The sequence below is a fragment of the Gallus gallus genome, chromosome 1 (genome assembly GCF_016699485.2).
Source record: "Gallus gallus isolate bGalGal1 chromosome 1, bGalGal1.mat.broiler.GRCg7b, whole genome shotgun sequence".
In the NCBI taxonomy this organism is placed as follows: Eukaryota; Metazoa; Chordata; class Aves; order Galliformes; family Phasianidae; genus Gallus; species Gallus gallus.
In genome coordinates, this window is record NC_052532.1 from 59,752,077 (window position 1) to 59,775,756 (window position 23,680).

The 23,680-nt window shown below is 46.9% G+C and overlaps 1 protein-coding gene across 1 annotated transcript in view; it reads left to right on the top strand.

The window, feature by feature from the left end:
* The window catches only part of TMTC1 (transmembrane and tetratricopeptide repeat containing 1), a 152,010-nt gene continuing 128,330 nt past the window's right edge, over positions 1 to 23,680 (top strand). Inside the window, exons 1-5 of the mRNA XM_015287026.4 lie at positions 1 to 438; positions 14,956 to 15,133; positions 16,848 to 16,921; positions 18,569 to 18,745; positions 20,686 to 20,877. Of these exons, the coding sequence (XP_015142512.2) occupies positions 110 to 438; positions 14,956 to 15,133; positions 16,848 to 16,921; positions 18,569 to 18,745; positions 20,686 to 20,877 (950 nt within the window). The 5' untranslated portion in view covers positions 1 to 109. The remainder of the gene's footprint in view (positions 439 to 14,955; positions 15,134 to 16,847; positions 16,922 to 18,568; positions 18,746 to 20,685; positions 20,878 to 23,680) is intronic.

Below are 23,680 nucleotides of genomic sequence, written 5' to 3' on the forward strand. Positions count from 1 at the left end.
AGAGCGCGAGTGGCCGCCGCCGGCGCCGCCGGTGCCGCTGCCCGCCCCGCAGCATGCGGGCGGCGGAGCCGGGGCTCGCAGCGCGGCTCCCCGCGCCCGGTCCCGCGCCATGGTGACGGGCTCGGCGCTGGGAAACCGCAGCCGGGACCGAGCTGCGCCGCCGCCGGCCCCGCGCCCCTCGGTGCCGCCGCCGGGGCGGTGCGGCGGGGCGGCGGCGGCGGCGGCGGCGGCGGTGCTGGCGGGGCTGTGCGCGCTGTGCTACGGCAACTCGCTGCGGGGAGAGTTCGTGCACGACGACGTCTGGGCCATCGTCAACAACCCCGACGTGCGGGCGGCCGCCCCCGTGGCCGCCGCTTTCACCAACGACTTCTGGGGGAAGCGGATGGCGGAGAACACCAGCCACAAGTCCTACCGGCCCCTCTGCGTCCTCACCTTCAAGTAAGTGCCCGGGGCCGGGCGATGACGCCGCGGCTCCCGACGGCTGCAGCCCGGCCCCGGCGGTGCGCGAACAGGTGTCTGCGGGCGGCCGGGGGGATACCGAGCGCTCGGGGTCCGAGCGAGCGGTGCACAGAGCGACTTTCTCCGAAGTTCTTCCTCCCGCTCAGCTCTCTGCTTTATTCCCGGTCCTTCGCTCCGCGGTCGGGTGAGCGTGCCGGGAAGTTGTGCGGTTCCGAAGCGGAGCCGTGGCAGCCCCCTGCGTGGCCGCTCTCCGCGTCCCCCGCGCGGTCCCCGAGCGGAGTCCCGGCTCTACGGGGAGGGAAAGAGAGGTCGGGGAGCAGCGAAGAACTGACGGTTCCTTCGCTAATCCCAGGACGAAGAAAGAGAGCCTCTCCTCCTCCTCCTCTCAGAGGAGAACGTGTAGCAGCAGATCGGCGCGGTCACCAGTCAGTCGCTTCGTCAGCTTTGGCGTTAGCTTGTCCTCTGTTTGCCGTGTTCTGACGTAACACAAATGATGGTGAATGTTTACTGCGTTTTAGTATTGAAAAATGTTTGAGTGCTTGCGGGGAGCCGTGCAGAAGAGCTGATGCGGCGGGGGATGCCGAGCACGGGGGTCCCGGTGATCGGCAGTCAGACTCTGTGCATTGCGAACCTAAGGCGGTCGTAAGGAGCAAACTCTGTAGGCAGCACTAAGTGTGTCGGGAGGAGGAGGTGGTACGGACCTGCTGAGTAACCGTCCGTTCCAATACCTCGTATTTATAAATAACATCTCACAAACTCTCGGAAAATAGCGCCTTTCTTTAAGGCAAGAACGGGTTGGGGGACTTCAGCATCCTTGTAAAGGCAGGCTCAGAGCTGAGAGCAATCGGTACCAGCTATTTGGGAACCGTGGCTGGGTGGAACATCCCCCATAAGCAAAACTGAATAGTGCAGATGCCCACGGGCGGAGTTGTTCAGGACGGACTGTATGTGCTCTTGAGGCAGTTCTAAGCAGGTTTCTGGAGAGAAGGAAGGGGTGGGAGGCAGCCCCGGGCAGAGCCAGCTCAGTGCACACGGACTGCCCCCTCCGTTAGGTGCTCAGCCACACTGTTGCATGGCTGGGGAGCCCTCCGGGGGATCCATTACACCCACAGCACATCTGTGGGTAATTCAAGAGGTGGGCGAACCTCCACACATCGCCATGCGGCTGCGGTGCTGGACTCGGCTGTGTAGATCGGGTTGCAAAGTTGAGGTTAAGTTATGTTAATTAGCAGAGAGTCTTAAACTTTAATAATAGAATGGAAACTGAATGCTTTAGATCATATTTATATATCTTGACGGGACTGGTTTACCCTTTGCTATTTGAAGGAAGAGGAGGAAAAGGGGGAAAAAAGGATGAAGCACTGTCCCATCTACTCCTTTTTGGAAACCAGTGAGGTAGACTTTCAGAGCAAGACTTCATTTTCAAGTGCATATAATAACCGTACAGCCAAAGCCTAGGGTCAAAGGCACAGTCATTTGTTCACTGGTTGGCACTGCATTTGGAATAAGGAAGGGATCATTTATCTTCCCTGGCTGCAGGGGAAGGCTATTTCCAGTGTCCCAGATACCCTTCCAGCCCTCTGCTTTCCTCATTCTGCTCACTCCCTACCTCTCGGTAGGGTGCCAGAGGCAGATGTTAAGATCTGAGTGGAGCGGATCCTCCATACCCAGCGCTCCCAAGCAGGATGCAGTGAGGGTGTTCTGCCAGATGATGCTGAGCTGCATGCTGCCTGCTCTGGTGTCCTGCCCGGCACCACCTTGCTGGTTTGGCTCTGTTCTCCTGCAGGAGGAGAAAGACTCTACCCCACTGGTTGTTAAATGCTCAACAGGAATGGTCTTTTAACAAAATGGAAATGAATAGCGGCACGATTCTTTGCACCTTTCTGTGGTCGTTTTCACCTGGAGGACTCGCCTGATCCTCAGTACACAGATATTTGTCTCCATCTCTTTTCTGTCCTTTGCAGCTGCGAAAGTGGAAGGACTCATGTTGCCCCCTGGACTTGTCATTTAATGGAGCATATCTTTCATATATGCTACATATTCTTGAAATGATCTCAATTAAAATAATTCATCACTGCTCTGTCAAAAAAAAAAAGTCTTGACTAAACACTGCTGAAATCTTGTAACGGTGGTTCAGCATCCTTCACTTATTGGAAATCCTAAATGACAGTCCTAATTCTAGCAGATTAATGCTCTGGAGCCAAACAGTGAAAAGAGCTCAACTATTTGACACTATTTGCACCGGGTCTGTCAGAATGAATGATGAGAGGAAAATACGAGTGGCCTGTGGTACTTGAATTGCTCAGCACAACTTAAAAATATTCACAGATCCGCCACGTTTTCTTTTTGTCTGCATGTGGGTTAACATCAGAGGGAGAAAAAGCCTGCATGGGAACTGTTGAATTAAATATTGTTTACTTTGCGTCTTTGAACTCCTCTCACCTTTTCTTCCGACTTCAGTAAAGAAGCGTTGAAACTGGTTGGCTTGGAGACATCCCTGCTGTGCTTGGGTACCTGTTGGGTGACAGGTCTAGCATCTGCAAAGGAGCTGATACGATAGACAGTGTTTTTGCTGTTTTGCCATTGTGCACATCTACAGGTGTATGGGTGGGAATGTTGCTTACGCTGCTGCCTCCATTCCTTCTGGGCAGGCTGGCCCCCAGGCTGGTGGATTCACGTGGCTGCAGTGTATTTGCAGCTGAAACTCTGCCTGGGTGTCTCTGGCTGCTGTTTGTTGACATCTTTATTCTGGCCAACCACTGCCCCCTGTACCAACCACCAGGTGCCAGGAGCTGCTGAGGCCTTTCCCTCTCAGTGCCACCCTACAGTGAGAGGAGGGGACACCCTCGCTGCCTTCCATCCCCCCTCAGTGCCCAGCGCTCAGCACAGGCAGTGCCTGCAGCCTACTCCAGGTTGCTGTGTGCCTGAGCCCCTCCCCAGCCCTAATACCCGCACTGCGCCTCACCCCATGGGGCAAAGCTCTTCTGCACTGGGGAGAGCGGGAGGGGACACAGGAGTCCCAGGGCAGACTCTAAAGTACCAGAAATGGAGAGGCATTTACTGGCTTCACTTTTTCTATTATTATTCAGTAATAATAATAATAATGTCCCTATTTCAAAGAACAATTCCGTTGAAACTGTATTGTCCTTTTGAGCTGTTTATTGTTCTGTCATAAAAAAAAATTCTAATGGAGCAACAGGAATGGACCTTCATGCTGAATTTCAGCCATTCTTGCTGTCCAAACCAAAGTCCTCTGCTTCTCCAAAGGAACAGCTGTGTCTGTAGCTTCTCTGACACTGCCTGGAGACTGCATGGAGCTTGGGGCTGTCCACAGAGCAGCTCAGAGGACACTCTTCCTCCCACTTTGCTTTCTTCCTCCACCTGGAGGCCACAGGGAGTTTAGGGCCATCCCCTGGGTTCCTCCTGTTGTCCCCAACACAGCAGCTCAGAGGACACCAGTCCCAATTTAAGTCCTTCCCTTTTGCTCAGAGCTTGGGGAAGAAGAGGTGAGAGGGCTTGGGTAAGGATGAGGATGGGGAACGGGGAAGGAAAGGAGAAGGAGCAGCAACCGGTGCTGGGGCTCTCTGGCAAATGATGACATTTTAACACCGAGATGGAAATCAAGAGCCCCTGGAGCACTGCCAATGGATGTGGCGACTTCTGTTGGCAAGCATGAAGTTATAGTGCTTGTCTTGCCTGGATGAAGATGGATCCACCTCCATTGGTTCTTCCTCTGGAGGCAGATCCACGTCCATGGGCTCGACATCGCCTTCAGGAGGATCAACATGCATTGGCTCAGGTTTGCTGCTGCCCCCCTAAAGCCTAAGCTTCTTTGGTGGAGGAGGACCCATGCTCCTCCACCGTGGCCAGAAAGAGCTGTATGTAAGCTGCTGCTTGTGCCAGAAGATGGTCACAAGTCAGTTACTGACTGGTGTTCTGTTGTCAGGGTCCCTGTGTTTGTCAGGGTTGGCAGGAAGCTGTTTCCTGACATCATAAAGCCATGACAGGTGTGACCCTCAGGATGTCCCATGACAACAGAAACATGGCTGCGTTGGGCTATGTTGCTATGGCCCGATAGTTGCCCTCGACACTAGTGGGATTCTCCAGGGCTGTTTTCTCTCAGCTCTTCTTCTGACTTCAGTAAAGGAAAAAGGTGTTGAAAATGGTTGGTTCAGAGGGATTCCTGCTGTGTTTGTGTACTTGTTGTGTGACAGGTCTAGCATCTGCAAAGGAGATGATGTGGTTTTGCTTAGTCCTCAGAAAAGCTTACTTCATGCTTTCCTCTCCAGTGTTTTCACTCAGAGATGTTTACCTGCAGCTGTTTTCTTCTCCAAGAAGTAATTCAATATACTTATTTTTAAAGAAGGTCACTTTTTGCACTTGAGATATTCTATTTCTTGGTGCCTTCCATGTAAAATGATAAGCTGAAGGGGGGGAGGGAGGCTAAGAAGAACTGCCAGCTCTATAATTCACTCAGGATTTTATATTGAAACTGAGTGTTTTCTGTCTTGTACCTTGTCTCCACTAACAGAAGTTTGGTGAGACATTTTCCCTTCTCTAGCACTTACGTTATTTCTTGGTTCTGGTAGTTTTGCAAAATATTTCTCAGCTGTTGAAGCAGAAGGTGAAATCCACAGTACCACCTCTCCTCCCTCTTCTTGTTTTTATAATCTCTGTTTAGATGGGTGTTTCTGTGATGAAATCTAAGCGGTGGTTTGACGTAGTCTGCAACACAGCAGACTTTGCCTCAAGGTGTGTTGTAGAAGGTGATGACAAGAACAAATATTTATCTTTTTCTTTTAAACCCAAATGCCAAAATTTAAAGACTCTTGATCACATCGGCCCCCTAGTTCCCCAGGTGTCTGAGCAAAGGCCCAGGAGAAGTAGAAGCCCACCTGGTTTCTTTGATTGGGGGGGAGGAGGGGGGAGGGTACTGCTTCCGACACAGCAGAAGGCAGGTATCAGTGAGGCAGGTGCCACAAGACCATGAATAACAGCTCATTGGAGGCAGAAGGCTGACAGAGAAGATATTGGTTAGTTATGGCCATGTAGCTGTTGCAGAGACTCAGGAAGATGAAGCTGGCTGGAGGACTGCAGGAGATATCTGATCTTCCTTGAAGGAGATAGATAGATGTCATGCTTCACTGGAAACGAGCTTGGATCCATCAGTGGGTGAGAGCACTTCTTCCAGCTGCTGCTTGGGCTGTTTGTATTTGGGAGGAGGAGCTGGGAGAGATAAGTCACTGAGAGGAACTGAATTGTCCCACTGGAAAAGACATAGGCATACAGTTGGAATGTAGAGCTATCTCACTAGTGCTCTGACAGTAAAAATGGAAAAAGAAGAACCGTCCCATGCTCGCTTGCTGACAGCAGAATGGATGACCCACCAGCTCTGCCCGCAGAGGCTGCTGGTCGGTGGTAGCTTGGGTAGTGTGAATAAATGGGAACCTTCAGCTACAGTTCGCATGGTGCAGGCACTGTGAGCCTAATATGAGACTACCAATGGCTTTAGATCAAACCCTGAAGTGATTGTGAGCTTCGGTTAGATGTAAATATGGAGCCAAAAAGAGAATTAATTCAATAAGTCACTGCCAACCTTCTGATCTATCTAGTTGCATACAGCTGATCCTTCTGTTTTTTCAGCTGTATCAGTGGCATGAGTTTCAAGGACAGGCAGCTTAGAAAAAACAACCAGGGGAAGAAGAAAAGATTCTAAATCTTATTTGTTCTTCCTTAACGGTTTATTATGTTTTGACATCACAGGGTAACATAGCAAGTTATAATGTGTCAGGTTAAATGTGCACCCTGCAAGTATTTTCTTCCCTCTGTGTATCTATATTAAGGCAATATCACAATGCTTAAGATTACATCAGTATTTCTACTACACACCTTGCTCTAGCATTTCTATCCTCGCTATGGCAGTCATTCATACACTGATGCTGTGATGCGTGCCATGAAATCAATACAGCACTGGTGTAGCCACAGTGGGCTAAAGCTGCAAGAGAGGTGAGGTTACTGAGAAGTAGCATTGCTTGTATTAGATAAGTTGCATTGTAGTTGCAGTATATGGGTACATCTCTTGATGTGTATGCCTTGATTCTGACCAAGGCTGGACCACGTGGCTGCCATTTTAGATATGGGGGAGGGTGTGTGTGTGTGTGCCTCAAAGCTTGTCTTTTTTCCAGCTCTGGAGTTGCTCATATGAGGCTGATTTAGAGAAGATTTCTTTTTTTCTGCCCACCACATTGAGTGTAATTACTGTTTAGAAATAGAAGGAGTGAGCTGGAACCAAACAGGGAATGTAGCAGCGTGTCCAATGTTTTTTTTTCTGTTGGTTGTGGGAGCAGGCTGTGCCCCTCCAAGTTGCTTGGACTCCATGGGAGGAGGCCAGGTGGCTGCTGATGAAGCCCAGTGCTTAGGCAGGGCCTCAAAGCCTGCAGGGCGGTGGGAAGGCTGGGAGCTGCAGGAGCCTGTGGCCTGGTGGCGGGAAGCCCTATACAGCCATTTATGGGTGCCTGCACTCTGCTCAGGTGGTCAGGCCCAAAGTGAGGATCTGCCCTCATGTGCATGGGGGGCTGTGGGAACTGTGCGTGAACCATGTTTGACTCCTGTCTGGTTGCAAAATCTTCTCTGGTGGCTAAAACTTGTAGCAAAGCTTGTTTCTCTCTTGAGTTGAAAAGGTTTTTATTCTGGGGGGGAGCATTCCCACAAAGGCCCGGGCAGGCTCTGCGCAAAGATGTGGCCGAGGTGAATTCAGTCACATCTGTGTTGGCTGCTTTTGTCGTTGCTGTTTTGTCTGTATAACACCAACCGATTCCTGGTGATTTTTCTCATCCAGTGTCCTCTTCCTTTTGCACCGGTGTCACTCTTAATTTTCTTTTATCTCCTTTTACCTAAAAGGCTCAGCTCTGGACCTGCCTTCTCCCTCACAGGAGCATCGCTGTCAGTGCTGTTTAGAGTCCACAAAAATGAAGAGCTCTGGCTGTTGCTGGTTAGCTGAGGGCACTTCTCAGCATTTGCTTGCTGTGTTTCTGACTGCTTTCCTGGGCTTCCTCGTTTGTTGTCTCTCAGAGTTAAAAGAAAAGAGTGTTGCTCTGTTTTCATACGCTAAACTTGGTTTTATGTTCAGCTCAGTATAAATTCAAGTGGCATCTCCTAAGGTCTGCAGCTCGAGGTGAAAGATTACCAAACTTGCTTCAAGTCTGACAGAAAAACTTCTGCATCCCATTTGAAATGTGCTTGTACTTTCAGACTAGGTTTCCACTAGTGCCATTTTTCTCTTCTTGATGTCCGTCTGTCCTAACTTTGTTCCGGCATACCTTGTCTTTTATCTCCACGGCACTTGGAAAGGGGACTGCTGGTGTTAAAACATCCAAGTTATCCATCCCCAGCACCATCAAACCCTGGAATGCATGTTATTCTCTTGCTATACTTCTGTAAAACAGCGTGGATGTGCACAGCATCGCAAACTGCTATGCGTATCGCACTATCTGGTGTGGCGTGGTGAAGAGTTTTGTGAGGTGTTCATTTCTTTCTGTGTAGTGCCATCGCAGATATGATGGTTAAGGACAGCTTTTAAGACAAACTCTTATTTGTTCAAAATCTTGATTAAAACGACATCTTGTCAGGCTGTAAATTGCCAGTCTGGCTTTTTCCTTGGCTGTTTGTGGAGATGAATGTAAAGCCAGGTGAATGGTATATTCAGTATTCTTAGCGTAGGAATGACTGCCAAACCACGCTTTCTAGCGTAGCACTAGGAATTTTTGCTTAACATATTTGCCACTGCCAAGGTGCTGTTGCTTCTCAGTCTATTTGTGATTCCTGTTCTCTTTTTCTAACCCTGCTAGAAAGCAATAACCTGCTTTGAATGCCAGCATTTACCCAATCCTCTTGTAAGTGGTGGCTTTGCTCTAAGGAAACTGATCTTACTTGGGAATTGATATGGCCTCTATCTTCCCACCCATCCCTTTATAGAAAATTGGGTAAAGAAGACATTCAAGGCTTATTGCCTATTGAATTCCAAGGCATTGTACTGTGCTATGAAAGTTTACCAGCACAAAGTACTGCTGTGCCAGGGAATTCTGCTGTACTTGTGCTGGCTGTCCTGTGAACGCTGCTGCAAATGGAACTGATGTTCTTTTTTTACTGCTGCAGGTTTTTCTTAATCTTTGAGCTGTTTCCACACAGAACTTCAGCCATTGTTGCCACTGATGCAGCTGCTCTGTTTCTGGAGTACAGCTGCTCATTTTCCTGGCATGCTGTAGATGCATCCCTGGTGATTATGAGACTTCACGCTAAAATCGTGAATTAGTTTACATAAAGTTTGTCATATACATCACACAAATCTAAAAGGAAAAGAAGATCGCAAGAGTCTTAATCCATTCTTGTATGCTAGATTAACTCATAAATCTGCATGTGAGCCTTCTGGAAAAACTACGAGGGTTTTATGAGGTGTGGGATGCTCTGAGGATTTCCATTAAGCATTATTTGCTATAACAAATTACCATTATTATTCTGTGCATTTCTATTTCATAGCATGTTGTGGTTTTTGTTAGTCTGTTGAAAATAATAAAACAGTTTAAACTAAACAAGAGCTGCTCAGGGATAATAACAAAGTCTATAAAAAGAGGAACTCTCCAATTATGGCTTACAGAATTATTAAATCATAAGCGGTCTTAAAAAGGTTGAATGAGTCTTTTTTTTGTGCAAGTGGATAAAAAGTGCTATATTACAGCCCAAGGCGATTATCTTCATAGGATGCTCTGAAAGTAATGCCTCTTATTTGTTTCCATGGGAACTACAACAGATACAGGGAACAAAAGTACGCTACTTGATGGAGCGATTTCTCAGCTACAAAATGCTATTTTTCAACATAGCTACCACCATTAGTTATGCATTTTCACCAGTGATGATCAAGCGCAAATTGCTTTTCCAAGGAGAAGTGTCCCTGCTGACTTTTCTAGGGTACAGCCTTGGCTGGAGTGTAGCATGGCGTGCAGTCTGCTCTGTGGAACTGTAATGACCGGCACCTCTGGAAATCCCTTTCTGAGAGTACATTTCTATAGATCCTTTTCCTGAAGTGGATAGAGGAGGAGGAGAGGAAAAGCTGCCATTGGCTGTGAGGCTGATCATTCTGGAAGCAACCCACGTATGCTGGAACACTTGGACACACAGGCTGGTGTTGGGATTAGGGTCTTTGCTCAAATACGTGCCAGTGTGGTCTGGGTGAGGAGTAGTGCTGGGACTACTGTAATGAATTTTTCTCTTGGTGATGTCTTGGTTGATGCTATATTAGAAGATACCTGAGAATGTCATCTGGTTTCCTTGGTACACATGCTCCTTTTTCTTTCACTCCCCCTGGGCCTTTTGAGGGCCTTTGCATTTGAACTGCCTTTCACCACTTCTCAGGAGGATTAGCACACTCTGTGCCTGCAGGAACTCTTCTAGCAGAGATGCTGAGGCAGTGCCAATTTCTTCTTCCATAAGAGTTTCACGGGGGAGTTCCCCTTAGGAAAGACCTCCTTGTATGAGATGGTGGTGTCTCCCTTTTTGAGTGTATTCACTTGCTTTACTCAGCCCTGTATCTTTGTAGTGATATTTGCAAATGCCTTTCTGGTGTGATAGAAGCAGTCAGCTTACCAAGTTAGGCCAGCTCATCTGGTCTTCCAGCTACGTGCTCTACCAAGGCTGTAGCATATATCTTAACAATTGTACTTCATCTGAGACAGGTGCTGTGATCTTCATGCACATCTTTCAGCCCTTTCAATGCTGCAAGTTAGGAATGATAGTACTATCAGTGAGTTTGGGGCTGGCAAGTTTAAAAATTACATATATTAAAAAAAGAGCATATGACTTTTTTTTTTTTGTGCTGGTTTAAATACAGAAGTATAAGGGCCATCCCCTCCCATTCACATGGCCAGGAATTGCTCTGCAGTGGGACAGACTTGGCTATCTGTAGTAGGCTGCCTTTTCCCCCGCAGCCTGGTGAGTATGCAGTGCAACTTATATATATATATATAGTTTTTGTGGCTTGGATTAGAGCTGTATGGAGCCCCAAATCCACTCGCTCATTTGATGTGCAATAAAGTCAGCTTCTGCTAACGTTTCAAAATCATTCTGCTGGGATTGTTTGGGGACAAAAGAATGTTTCCTTTATTGCTACGTGGCCTAATTTCTTACGACAAAGGGCTTTGTAGCAAAAACACTGGTGTGAATATAGTACCTGTACACAATTGCATTTAATGTTCATGGGCCACCTAGGATAGTATTCAAAGCATACAGCGAGGCATGCTTGCACCCAGATTTTGCTGCTTAATCGCAGGCTTAACTGAATAGCATAGTGCTGTTATGTTTGTGCTTTGTTCTGCTTCTATGTTGTTTTTTTGTCTTAATTCTTATTTAAAGATATACAAGGGAATAATCAAGATGTGAGGCTGATGCTTTCACATAGCCTTTTTCAAGAACTTAGATCAGGTAATTTTCAGCTAACTTACTTTTCAGTTTTTAGTCATGCTGTTTGCTCCCAAAAGACTTAAGTGTGAAGAGCACCCCTGACTTTCGAGAAGGGGATATGATGGGGAGGGAAGATTTGTCCCATGTGAGGTTTTGCCTCTCTTGCCGACAGAGTTGATTTGCAGGATGGGAGAAGTGATCAAACAAATTCCATGCAGGCTAGTGAGAGATTTTCCAAGAGTGCTGTTGGATATTGTGTCTTTTAGTAACTGGTCCTCGCATGTCAGCCAAATAAATCATAGAAATTGTTTGAGTAGGAAGGGACAATTAAAGGTCATCCAGTCCAACTCCCCTGCAAGTAATAGGGATGGTGACAGCTAGAGCTAAATAAACAGGAATCCAGGTCATTGTGTGCCTGAGCCCCTCCCCAGCCCTAATACCCGCACTGGCCCTCACCCCATGGGGCAAAGCTCTTCTGCACTGGGGAGAGCGGGAGGGGACACAGGAGTCCCAGGGCAGAGCATAAAGTACCAGAAAAGAGGAGGCACTTACTGGCTTTACCTTTTCTATTATTATTCAATAATAATAATGTCCCTATTTCACAGGACAATTCTGTTGAAACTGTATTGTCCTTTTGAGCTGTTTATTGTTCTGTCTTGGGAAAAAACAAGGCCTAATGGAGCAACAGGAATGGACCTTCATGCTGAATTTCAGCCATTCTTGCTGTCCAAACCAAAGTCCTCTGCTTCTCCAAAGGAACGGCTGTGTCTGTAGCTTCTCTGACACTGCCTGGAGACTGCATGGAGCTTGGGGCTGTCCACAGAGCAGCTCAGAGGACACCAGTCCCAGTCCTGCTTTCTTCCTCCACCTGGAGGCCACAGGGAGTTTAGGGCCATCCTCTGGGTTCCTCCTGTTGTCCCCAACACAGCAGCTCAGAGGACACCAGTCCCAATTTAAGTCCTTCCCTTTTGCTCAGAGCTTGGGGAAGAAGAGGTGAGAGGGCTTGGGTAAGGATGAGGATGGGGAACGGGGAAGGAAAGGAGAAGGAGCAGCAACTGGTGCTGGGGCTCTCTGGCAAATGATGACATTTCAACACCGAGATGGAAATCAAGAGCCCCTGGAGCACTGCCAATGGATGTGGCGACTTCTGTTGGCAAGCATGACGTCATATTGCTTGCCTTGCCTGGATGGAGATGGATCCACCTGCATTGGTTCTTTCTCTGGAGGCAGATCCACGTCCATGGGCTCAACGTCACCTTTAGGAGGATCAACATGCATTGGCTCAGGTTTGCTGCTGCCCCCCTGAAGCCTAAGCTTCTTTGGTGGAGGAGGATCCATCTTCCTACAGCCACTGTGGCAGGAGAAGAATCTCTATGTAAGCTGCTGCTTGTGCCAGAAGATGGCCACAAGTCAGTTACTGACTGGTGTTCTGTTGTCAGGGTTCCTGTATTTATCAGGGTTAGCAGGGAGCTGTCTGGCTCTCTGTTCCCAGCTCATGAGCTTGCTCATGACATCATAAAGCCATGGCAGGTGTCCCGTGGTGTCCCTGATGTCCCATGACAATGGAGACATGGCTGTGTTGGGCCATGTTGCTATGGCCTGATAGTTGTCACTAGTGGGATTCTGCAGGGCTCCATTTTCAAACAAGTTTTCTCTAGTGATTTTATTTATTACTCCAATAAAGGTCTGGAAGCTATGTTAAGTAAATTTGTGGATGATGCTGAACTGAGAGGAGTGTTGACCCCCTTGAGTGTGGAGAGGTATTGCCTCAAAATCTTGGCAAATTTGAGGGTGATTGCCATCTGCATGAAGAAGAACAAGTGCTGGATTCTGCACCGGGGTGGGTCAACCCTCCATCAGTGTAGAGACTGAGGGATGAGAGGATGGAAAGCAGTCCCAGGAAAGGGATCAGTGGGTTCTGGTTGGTGGCAAGTTGAATCTGAGCCAGCAGTGCACCCTGGAGCCAAAAAGGCCAACAGAGCCTTGTGTTGCATCAAGGCCAGCACTGCTACTGGGTGAGGGAAGGCGTTGTCCCACTCTGCTCTGTGCTGTGCAGCTTCACCTGGAGCACTGGGTGCCTTTTGGGTGCTCCAACATAGGAAGGACATAAAACTATGAGAGATTGTCCAAAGGAAGGCTATGAAGATGGTGAAGCATCTCGAGGGCAAGGTGTGTGAGGAGCGGCTGAGGGCCCTGGGTTTGCTCAGCGGAGGAGCTGATGGAGGCCTCATGGCAGCTGCAGCTCCTCACAGGGAGCGGAGGGACAGCGCTGAGCTCTGCTCTGTGTGACAGCGACAGGGCCCGAGGGAACGGCATGGAGCTGTGTCAGAGGAGGGGCGGGTGGGAGTTAGGGACAGGGTCTGCACCAGAGGGCGGTGGGCGTCGCCCCAAGTGCTGGAGGTCAAGGGGTATTTGGACAGTGTTCTCAGATACAGGGTTTGGGTGGTGCTGTGTGCAGCCGGGAGTTGGACTCGGTGGTCCTTGTGGGTCTCTTCCAACTTGGGATATTCTGTGATTCTACGATATGAGGAAGAGGGACTTATGCTGTAGCCCTGCGGTAGCTACCAGGAGTGCTGGGGGAAAAACAAAACAAACAAACAAACAAAAACAATTACCCAGCTCTTTATGTGTATCTGTATCACAGAGTGGCTGGGGTTGGAAGTGACCTCAAGGATCATCAAGTACCAGCTTCCCCCTGCTGCAGGCAGGGTTGCCAGCTGCTAGGTCAAGTGCTAGATCATGTTGCCCAGGGCCCCATCCAACCTGGCCTTGAACACCTCCTGGAATAGGGCGTCATGCGGTCTCGTGCCTTGTCATGGTGTAGTTGCATCAACCCATACTTCTGTGGGAAAGGTTTAGTCCTAGTAAAATCCCACTTTTCCCAAACTCTGTGGGTTCCAGCTATTGCCTCCACAAACGCTCCAATTGGAACAGAAGGGAAACGCACAAGTAAGTCACCTGGTCCATTAAAGTTGCGTTGATCCCAAGAATGCAGCCCAGGACATCCAGCAGCACACCGTTGCTTCTCAGGAAGGAATGTAGAGAGTATTTATAAAAGCCATGTGTTGCCTGGCCCTCACAGGCATACTACACCTCCTCTGTCTTACAAAGAAGGAACGTGTCTACATGGTAGCAACAGCTTGGTAGTATTGCTGTTGAATCATGGATGTCATGGGATGCCTGATAGCTGCTAGTAACAACAGCAAGAGGGATTTGTAGCTAAATCTAAAATGCTTAGATTGATTCATGTTTTCACTGAGTGTTGTCTGTCTTTCTTTTTTCTTTTCTGTTTTAAATATTCTTAACACTAATACTTCCAAATTCCTTGTTTATATATAGAAACCTCACTGAATACAGGCATTGTGTGTTTGTCCAAATGAGATACAGATGCAGTTACTTCTAAAGAAAATCAAGTTATCTTTAATTGCATGTGAAGCAAATCCTGTCAGCAGCTGTTAAGCAAGTTGACTGTAAAAAAAAAAACAATGACCAGAAAAATGCATTAATACACTGTGTCAAACAAATGTCAAAACAGCTAGTTATATGCTTCTTTCACGAGAGACACAAATAACAAACTCTCATTCAATCTAAGGTGATCTGAGCTAACTTATCCCGAACATTAGTGTCCTCATATAAATGATGCTGACTAGTATAGCAGCTTCTTAGTGTAGTCTGGTTGTCAGTAAAGCAGGGAAACAGGGCAAGTGCTGTATTTCTGATGCGGCACTGTGCTAGTGAATGTTGGGAGGCACATCTATTGCTTCAGCGCAGCAAACCTAACTTAATGCGGAGCACAGTCCTCTCCCATCTCCATATTATGAGGCTTGCCAAATTCAACTGCATATTTTAGGAGGGAAATTGGGGAAGTGGTTTCTCTTTAATCAGATAAACCAGAAGTTCAGAGCAATTTTCACTAATTAGTTTAATAGCACTTACATTAGCAGACTGCAAATCAGGCAGAAAGCATAATTTAGAGCATTTGCAAGTTGTCCTGCTATCGCAAAGCTGCCCCAGCCTGGTTATGGCTCTTGTTTTTAATTTCAGGTTAAACATCTTGCTGGCTGGAATGAACCCCTTCTATTTCCACGCGGTGAATGTAATTCTACACTGTCTGGTGACTCTCGTGCTGATGTATACTTGCGACAAAGCTGTGTTCAAGGACTGTCGACTTGCTTTTGTCACAGCGCTGTTCTTTGCTGTGCATCCCATTCACACCGAGGCTGTAAGTATGTGACAACAAAAAGGGTGACACAGAAGCTTAAAATAGAAGTACACCCTATTTGTTTGTTTATTTATTTATTTATTTAGAAACTTCTGAGTCATGTGCCATGTGGTAGCTGTGATCTTTGCTTTGGAGGATCAAAGATGATTCTATGCCATAGTTAACAGAATTTGCAGGAGTCCTTAAGGAAGTCACTCATTCAGACTTGCTATCTTTCTGCCCTGGTGCTCAATTCTCAGTGAGGGTCCTCAGCACCGGTTCAGCAGTAAACGGGCAGTCAGTTACTCTGTGAAAATGTGGAGCCTTCCGTAACCAAAGAGCTCATTGAGGCCACTGTTTCCTGCTGGGACACTGTTTCATGCCTTCACTTGCCTTCTATAGTCATTAACGTAAGGGAGGAATACTGAAGGGAGCATCAGTATGCGTTTGGACCAAGATCACTTGGATAGAGGTCATATGGCCCACGGATTAATTTGTATTGCTTTGAATTAAAAAATAAGGATGCCGTCCTTAGAAAAATGTGTTAGCATAAATACTACGGTGAGTGCACAGAGCAGCAGCCCATACTGCACTTTTTTCTGCTTGTTCTATGAGAACAGCTAAAGACTTACTCATTCTGCAAGCACAGCCTAATAGTGTGGGGAGTTACTTCTGTGGATAAAATAAGTCTTGCTGTCCTTGCAAAGGAAGTGCAGTGTGTAGCTGTCTGGGCTTCAAAAAAACAAGAAATGCACTCGTTAGCGGAGATACCATTGACATCGTAGACTTGTAAGGAGCCTTTGTAAATCAGTGAGCGAAGCGGCTGCTGCTGCTGAGAACTTTTGAGGAGAGATTACCTTAATAACAAAAAGCCATGAGCCTTACGCTCATTGCCTGCGCTGTCTTGTGTGTACTAATCAGCCGGGCCCCTTTTGATAACGCAGCTCTGTACGACAGGGGGAGTTCTGAAGAGGCACTCTTTGAATTTATTTTTGTCTGGGTCAGAACTTAAAAAGGTTAAAATAAATGCCAGAGCACTGAATATAGATTAATTATGTAAGCTCAAAAGAGGCAGAATTTCAAAGGGCCTTTTATTTGCTTTATGTTCAACTTTAGATCTTTATGAAATGGAATATTGAAATATATTGTAAAAAATAGTTGTACATCCTTCTCGAGTGTTCCCTTTCTTACAAAAAGATTTTGTTATTTGATATGTGGGAAAACTCTCGTAAACCCAGATTGTTCAAAGAGAATAAATTACATACGACTCTATTACTTTTTGGCGATAAAGTTTATTCAAATGTTAATCATTAACTCACTCCTATATAATAAGTTTTCTCCAAAGAATTGTCCTTTCAGTAGTCCTTTTCTTTAACAAATCTCAGTTCTGGGAGTTTGATGTGTTTCTCATTCAGCTCATAGTATACAGAATTAAAGCAGATTCCTGAAACTGGTATTTTTTCTGTGCATTTTAAAAAGAACTTAATGACTTCTGCACTGGATTACTTGTTTGTTTTGCCATTTGAGAAATGCAGTAGTCAAAGCTGAGTATATCCTACACCAGCCCAGTAACGTTTTGGTGTGGTGAGGGAGGATAACACTTAAGTTTTTTCTTTTTTTTTTAATATTTAAAGTAGCAGTGGTTAGCACAGATTGTTGAGACAGCCACCGAATACGCATGAATGTGCCTTTTTATATATCTGCTTTTACATCTGTGCGTTTCTTTTCCTTTTAGGTAACAGGTATAGTAGGCAGAGCAGATGTCCTTGCCTGTCTACTCTTTCTGTTGGCTTTTCTCTCCTATAATAGGTATGGCTCCTTGATATCAGTTCTTATAGTTGGATAAGATGCTCTGTTTGAGGGGAAAATCCACTGGTTTCTGATCACTGCTGGCAGAGGTCCTTCCTCCAGCATGGTGCTTTGAAGCTGTGTTCTGGTCCATGTGCAGTAGGAGTGCCCAATAAGTGACACTTCTGAAAAAGAATAAGTGTAAAAAGGGAAGTCAGCATTTCATAGAATTGGAGATTGGTTTGGGTTGGAACGGACCTTAAAGATCATCTAACTCCAACCACCTTCCGTGGGCAGGGCTAACACCCAGCAGCTCAGGCTGCCCAGGGCCCCATCCAGCCTGGCCTATAATGTCTCCAGGGATGGAGCTCCCACAGCTTCTCTGGGCAGCTGTGCCAGGGCCTCACCACCCTTTGAGTAAAGAATTTCCTCCTAACATCTAACCTAATTTTTCCATCTTTTAGTTTAAAGCAGTTCTTCCTTGTCCTATCACTATCACCCTGTGTGAAAAGTCACCCCCTCTCCTGTTTATAAGCTCCTTTGAAGTACTGGAAGGCTGCAGTGAGGTGTCCCTGGAGCCTTCTCTTCTCCAGTGTGAACAAGCCCAACTCTCTCAGCCTTTCCTCCCAGGAGAGGTGCTCCAGCCCTCTGATCATCTTTGCGACCCTCCTCTGGACGTGCTCCAGCAGCTCCACTTCCTTCTTGTGCTGGGGGCCCCGGCCTGGGTACAGTACTGCAGATGGGGCCTCACAAGGGCAGAGTATTAGGAAACCCTTTTCCATTGACATTACTAACTGACCATACACCAGTAGAGCGTTTGTAGAACTGGACCTGAAATTAGAAATAAATGCTTTCTACTGAAGGCATATAATCAGTATGGACTGTGAAGAATCCAGTCTGTGAGAATTCAGGATTATGTCCAGACCATTCGTTGTCCTTTTCAGATGAAAACTTAGCACTATTTGCTGTGTGCTAAAACTGTAACTGAACAAGCACACGTAAGAAATAGCTTTGCATGGATGGAGTTTCTGCCCCTTCACATTGCTGTTTCATTTTGGAATAGCACTGTACTGTTGTAAGGAGAAGCTACTTGTGTCCTTCTAGGGATGTTTGCTACAAATCTAGATCTGCTTTCATCTGAAGGTTTTGAAGGTGTAAAACTGGCAGTGACCCTGTAGGAATTGCTGTTGTTGTTGTTGTTGTTTGTTTGTTTTCTTCTTCTCTCTCATATTGACTTAGTGCCCAGGTGACAGTGACACACTGACCCAGTGGAGTGTGAGTGACATGGGGGATATTTTGCTTGTATGATGCATTTTGTCACACCAGGAAAACTTAACCATCTGTGTTCTAGATGACAGAAAGCAGGCATTTCTCTGTCCTTTGTGTTTGTAATTACTCTACCTTCCTCTGACTACTTGATGTCTACTATCTTTCTGCTCATCTTTTACTCTTCTGCTCAAGTTCCTGGTGCACGTCTCATTATTTGTACTTTCCCTTCCTGCCCCAGTATCTAAGGCTTTCTTCATTTATCACCAAACAGTGTAGATTATTCACCTCACTTATCAGGATCTCAAGAAACCAGGGAAAATTGCCTCAATATTTGTGTGAATGTAGTAAATATATTTTAAATTTTCCGCTATTTTCATGTATGTCAAATTTCTCTTTCAGGAGTGTGGACCAGCTTTATGTTGGGGAACATTTCCCTCCCACTGCCTCCCCATTCTTTTTGCTGCTTAGTTTATTCCTTGGGACGTGTGCAATGCTCGTGAAAGAAACTGGAGTCACTGTGTTTGGTGTGTGCTTGGTATATGACTTCTTTTCCCTCTCCTGCAATGGCCTCAAACTGTAAGTAATCTCTATGCTTACTGTGCTTTCCAGTGTTGCTGCCTGTATGTACAGAATACATATGATTAGATGTAGCAGTGTCGGAGATGTCTTGCCCTTCTGAATTCAATGGCACTCATCTGACAAACTTGGAAGGCACTGAGTTTTCATTCTGGTGTTGTTTGTTATTCTATGGCTGCCTGTTAAATTTTGCTGGGCAAATTGACCAAATGTGCAGAACTCATCTCTGAAGTGCTCAGTTCACTCCGGCAAGACCAATATTTATTTCTTACAGGGGAGCTCAGGCTGAATTATTAACATCTTAACATTTCTCTGGTTTAACTCCTTCTCCTAGTGGTATTGCTGAAATATGTTATGACGCTCAGTAGTAAAATCAAGTTTAATCCTTCTTGTCCCTAAAAAAAAAAAATCAGAAAAGAGGGGAAAATATCCAGCCTGTTCTGGAATGATTGGAATAATTAGCAACTCCTAGCAGTTACTGGGAAAGAAATCAAATCCTTGAGGACTGTATGTCTCACCCATTTAGTTTTACAATAACTATGTAACTCTGCATCTCCATTAAAAGGCAGAATTCTTTCAGCTGATAAAAGCTGTCTTTCATGCATTTCTGTCCCGTACTATGCTGGGACAGATCTGTCAACAAGTGAGCACATGTGAGAGCTTGCTGCTGCTGATGACAGGAGGTCCTGCTCCTGCCATCACCTCCCACGCTCCTACCTGCCTTGTACCCTAGGCCCTGCAGCCCATCACACCCCAGCAGGAGTTGCCATGCTTGAGTTGTAAGCAGGCTGCCGAATTCATGTTCCTGCAGTAGTGCATTCAGTCACCTCCCAGCAGGGTTTGGGGGCTCAGCTTAGGATTTCTCCTGCTTTCATCTGCTGAGTAAGTAGTAACGGTGTCACTGGTGGGCAAGTAGCCAGTGAGGGGATTTCTGGGAGCTGACAGTCGTCACGCTGCTCTCAGCGCTTGTGTTTGCAGGCTGCTGGGTGGTGTTCCAGGAGCTGCCTGGCTAAAGATGACACAAATGTAATTATTGGGAAAATCTGTGCCATCACTTCCCTCCCTCCCTTCAGTCTCCACCTTCCCTTAGCTTTACATCCCAGTGCTTAGGTTTTTTCCTGCGCACCAGTGGCACTCAGTTGCCCAGATATGGCAGCTGTTTAGCTTGCAGAAAGGAAGCTCTGCGCTTCAGATGTGCTGCATTTTAATATTTTCTCTAGTTGCATCTCTTGTGTGCTCTGTGACATTCAGGATTTTATGATTTATTTTCTTTTCTGAGAGGCAGCAGAAAACCAGTAGCCTTCTACATACTGCTGAAACTCATGGAATCACAGAATGGCTTAGGTTGGAAGGAATCTCAAAGCCCACCTAGCCGCAGCCCCATGCTGTGGGCAGGGCTGCCATTCAGCAGCTCAGGCTGCCCTGGGCCCCATCCAACCTGGCCCTGAGTGCCTCCAGGGATGGAGCTCCCACAGCTTCTCTCTGGGCAGCTGTGCCAGGGTCTCACCGTGCTCCTCTCCTCCTCTTGCTCTTTCCACCAGCCTGTACAAATTGGATCTCTGTTTGAACAAGGCAAAGCACAGTTATTTTCTGCAACAAAAAAATTAAGATTGAGGCACATTCTTCCTCACTGTGCTTCCCATCATGCTGGAGCTCCAGAGAGCAATTCTGCATAGGTGTGCTTGTCTCGTGCTGCTCTTGGGTGTCTTCCACTAGTTCTAGGTAGGAAGCAGTAAGTCCTGTCCTCCCAGTGCGTATCAGCTTAATCTTAAGTAAATCGTTGTCTGTTGCAGGGAGATACCATATTGTGCCACAATGTTCAACCTTTTAATAAGCATGGGGGGGAAAAAAAAAAAAAAAAAAGAAAAACTAAACTGACGTCTTATCTTTCCAATTTCCCCTCTCTTCCCCCTTTTCTCTGCTTTTCAACACCTGCTCAGGAGGAATGGGGGCACCCACACAAGACCTGTCCGGCATCCTGCAGCTTCACTCCCTGCCTCGCTGCCAGTCCAATCCCGGGAGAATGGGAAGCATCGCTTTGCTCACAGGACTGCCTGGAGCTCCTGCCACCCCGAGGAGCCGCGCAGCGGTGGCCTTCCTGTACCCAGCAAAGCTATCTGGGCTATTCGCAGGTACTGCCTGTTGCCTGGCTCTCCCCTTGCAGCTAATCCAACCATGTCAGCTCCTCTGCCTTGGTTTAGGCACTTGGAGCCTGAAGTCTGTAATTTTTCTTGTGTTACTGGGAGGGAGATGGGGAGAAGGATCAGAAGAAGGGAAGAAACAGAGAAGGGTCAAAGAGTGTGCTTCTACCTGGGAAAGGAAGGTATCTGAGGATTGTCCATGTCCTGAGGCCTCCAGTCCTAGGAAGATTGGTGCTCCTCCCCAGCATCTTCATGGGTAAAGTCAAAATTGTAATGCTAACTTGAATGTGAAAAGTAGGAACGTGTGCGTTGTGTTCAGCAGCGGTTGCTTCGCTTTGGGCACTGTGTATCTCTCAGTACACATCTGAGGGTATAATTTCTACACGTATATATATGTCTGTGCATATCTATGTTTGCATATGAGAGTAATGGTGATGCCCACTCTTGCCTTACGCCTGTGAGCTTGCACATAATGGTGAAAGCCAGACTCAGGCAGCAGCAGAATGATTTTTATAGGCAGTGTCTAGCAGTTCTCAACACGTTCGTTGTGCATCTGACTTGGGAACAAAGGACTCTCCCTGAATTCAGGGCCACGCTCTGCCACGGAGCTGTGCTTGGTGCCCTTGCTCAAATTGAATAGCACTACAGCTACAGTGAGCAAACAGCAGGTTTTAGCTTCAGCATACTTAGCAGCAGCTTTACTGCTGATATTTGGTTTTAGCTACAAAAATAGTCACAATATGACTTACTTTTTGGAGACTGGTAGTAATGAGTTGCCCCACGCTACCTACTTCTTGCAGAAAGTGTTTTATTCCTGGAATAGATCAGAAATTATCTGCTGCAGTTCTGTATTCGTTTAATCTTCTTGCTGCATCAGTATGGATGGTGTACAGGCTGTTACATGCAGTCCTTTCCTTCTCATTGCAGAATCTGTTTGCTCTATATTTAGATGAAACGGTTCAGCCCACTCGAGAGCTGTTAAGACACAGTCTGATCGTCCTGGTGTTTAGTCTGATGGGTCTGACTTCTGTGTAGTTGTGTTTTTGGCTTTGTTTTTAACAAGGAGAGGAGTGGGTTTGGCTGTGTTGCCTCTCTGTGTGGGAACCCATGACAGAAGGATGATGAGGAAGTCATCTTCTCAGGGTGGCTCAGTGCCAGCTGCTCCGGCACCCAGACTCCTCTGGCACTGGGAACAGCTTCTGAAGTGTGTGTTGGGGGTTTTTTGTTTGTTTTCATTTCTTCTCCTGTATTCCCAAATGAGTAGAACTATTAGATAAACACAGATGACCCCTGTTCATTCTGATAGGCCGGGCCAGAGTGGGCAGTCCGTACACCTCTTGAAACATCTTGCCTCTAAAGTTTAGTATCTGTTGGGGAAGAGTAATCTGAGCACACACACTGGGGCAGCTGCAATTCCTGACTTTTCTTCTTTCCCTATTTCTTTAAATGCATTCATTCTCTTTGTATTTCTTTGCCATTTTCCTTGACAGATACTATGCTAGAGACTGTCAGCGTAAGAAATATCTCTTGTCTTACTCTGTCTTCTTGTTCTTTGTATATTTTACTGCTGTTTCTTTCTTTCCTCCTATTGTTCCTGTCTCCCTGCCTTTGCGTTATACCTTTTCCAGACACCATCCTCCTGCCCCTTTTGGGAGCATTTCTTTCTTGCACCTGGGGAAAGCCTCTGGTGTTCTGGCTTCAGGAAAAGCCGCAGAAGTTGCACTGTGGGGACAGTGCACACGTGGGATGGCTTCATGGTTTGTCCATGCTGCCAACTGGCATTTCCTGTTCAGCAGCTGCCTCTTAAAGTGTTGGAAAGGATTTCCGCACATGGCAAATTGAGCTGTGTGTGTACATAGCTGCTTTCTTATTCAAAAGAGGCTCTCATGGTAGAAGCCTCTCAGCTCCTCTTTTCAAGTGACAGTGCACAACACTCTTATGGTGACCCATTGCATGACAGCTCGCTGGGGAATGCCTGGAGTGGAGCTGGCGTGGGCCCAGTGGCTGAGAGAGAAGCTGGATGTGGCATGTTTGTGTGACTGCTGTGCCTGAGGGCTCCCGCAAAGCTTGGGGATGCCTTTGTGATGCAGTGTGGCCCTGGGTTCTAGGTTAGATGTCAGGGGGAAGTTCTTTACCAAGAGAGTGGTGAGGTGCTCGAACAGGCTGCCCAGAGAGGCTGTGGGTGCCCCGTCCCTGGAGGTGTTCAAGGCCAGGTTGGATGGGGCCCTGGCCAGCCTGCTCTAGTATTAAATGTGGAGGCTGGTGGCCCTGCCTGTGGCGGGGGGGTTGGAGCTTCATGATCCTTGAGCTCCCTTCCAGTCTGGGCTGTTCTGTGATTCCTCTAATATTTGTATGCGCAGAGTTCCAGCTGAGAACTTCTCTGCCCTCCGGCTTACAGGAATGAGGGGCTGCTTTGCTCTTGGCATGGCTGTTCCTGAGAGTTATGTTTTTAATTCTCTGAAGGCAGTACTAAACCAGATAGTATTTTCTTGTTGGAATTGCATTATATGTACAGAATGACAGCCTGGACAATCTGACCAGTGCCTGTGTGTCTAATGTCAAAGTTTACTACTCATAAAAAATAAATGTGCTGCTACAGCATTTGTTCCTTAAACAGATCAAACAGATGCAGTGTTTTCAAGAGATCTTCTCAAGTACTAACCCCATGGTGCGCACTTGCAGTTGTATGGAACTGCAAGATTAAATGTCTTGCAGCTCAGCATCTCAAAATGTCATCCACATCACCTGGAGGTCGGGGGACCATTACCTAATCATGCAGCTGTGGTCCTCCCCT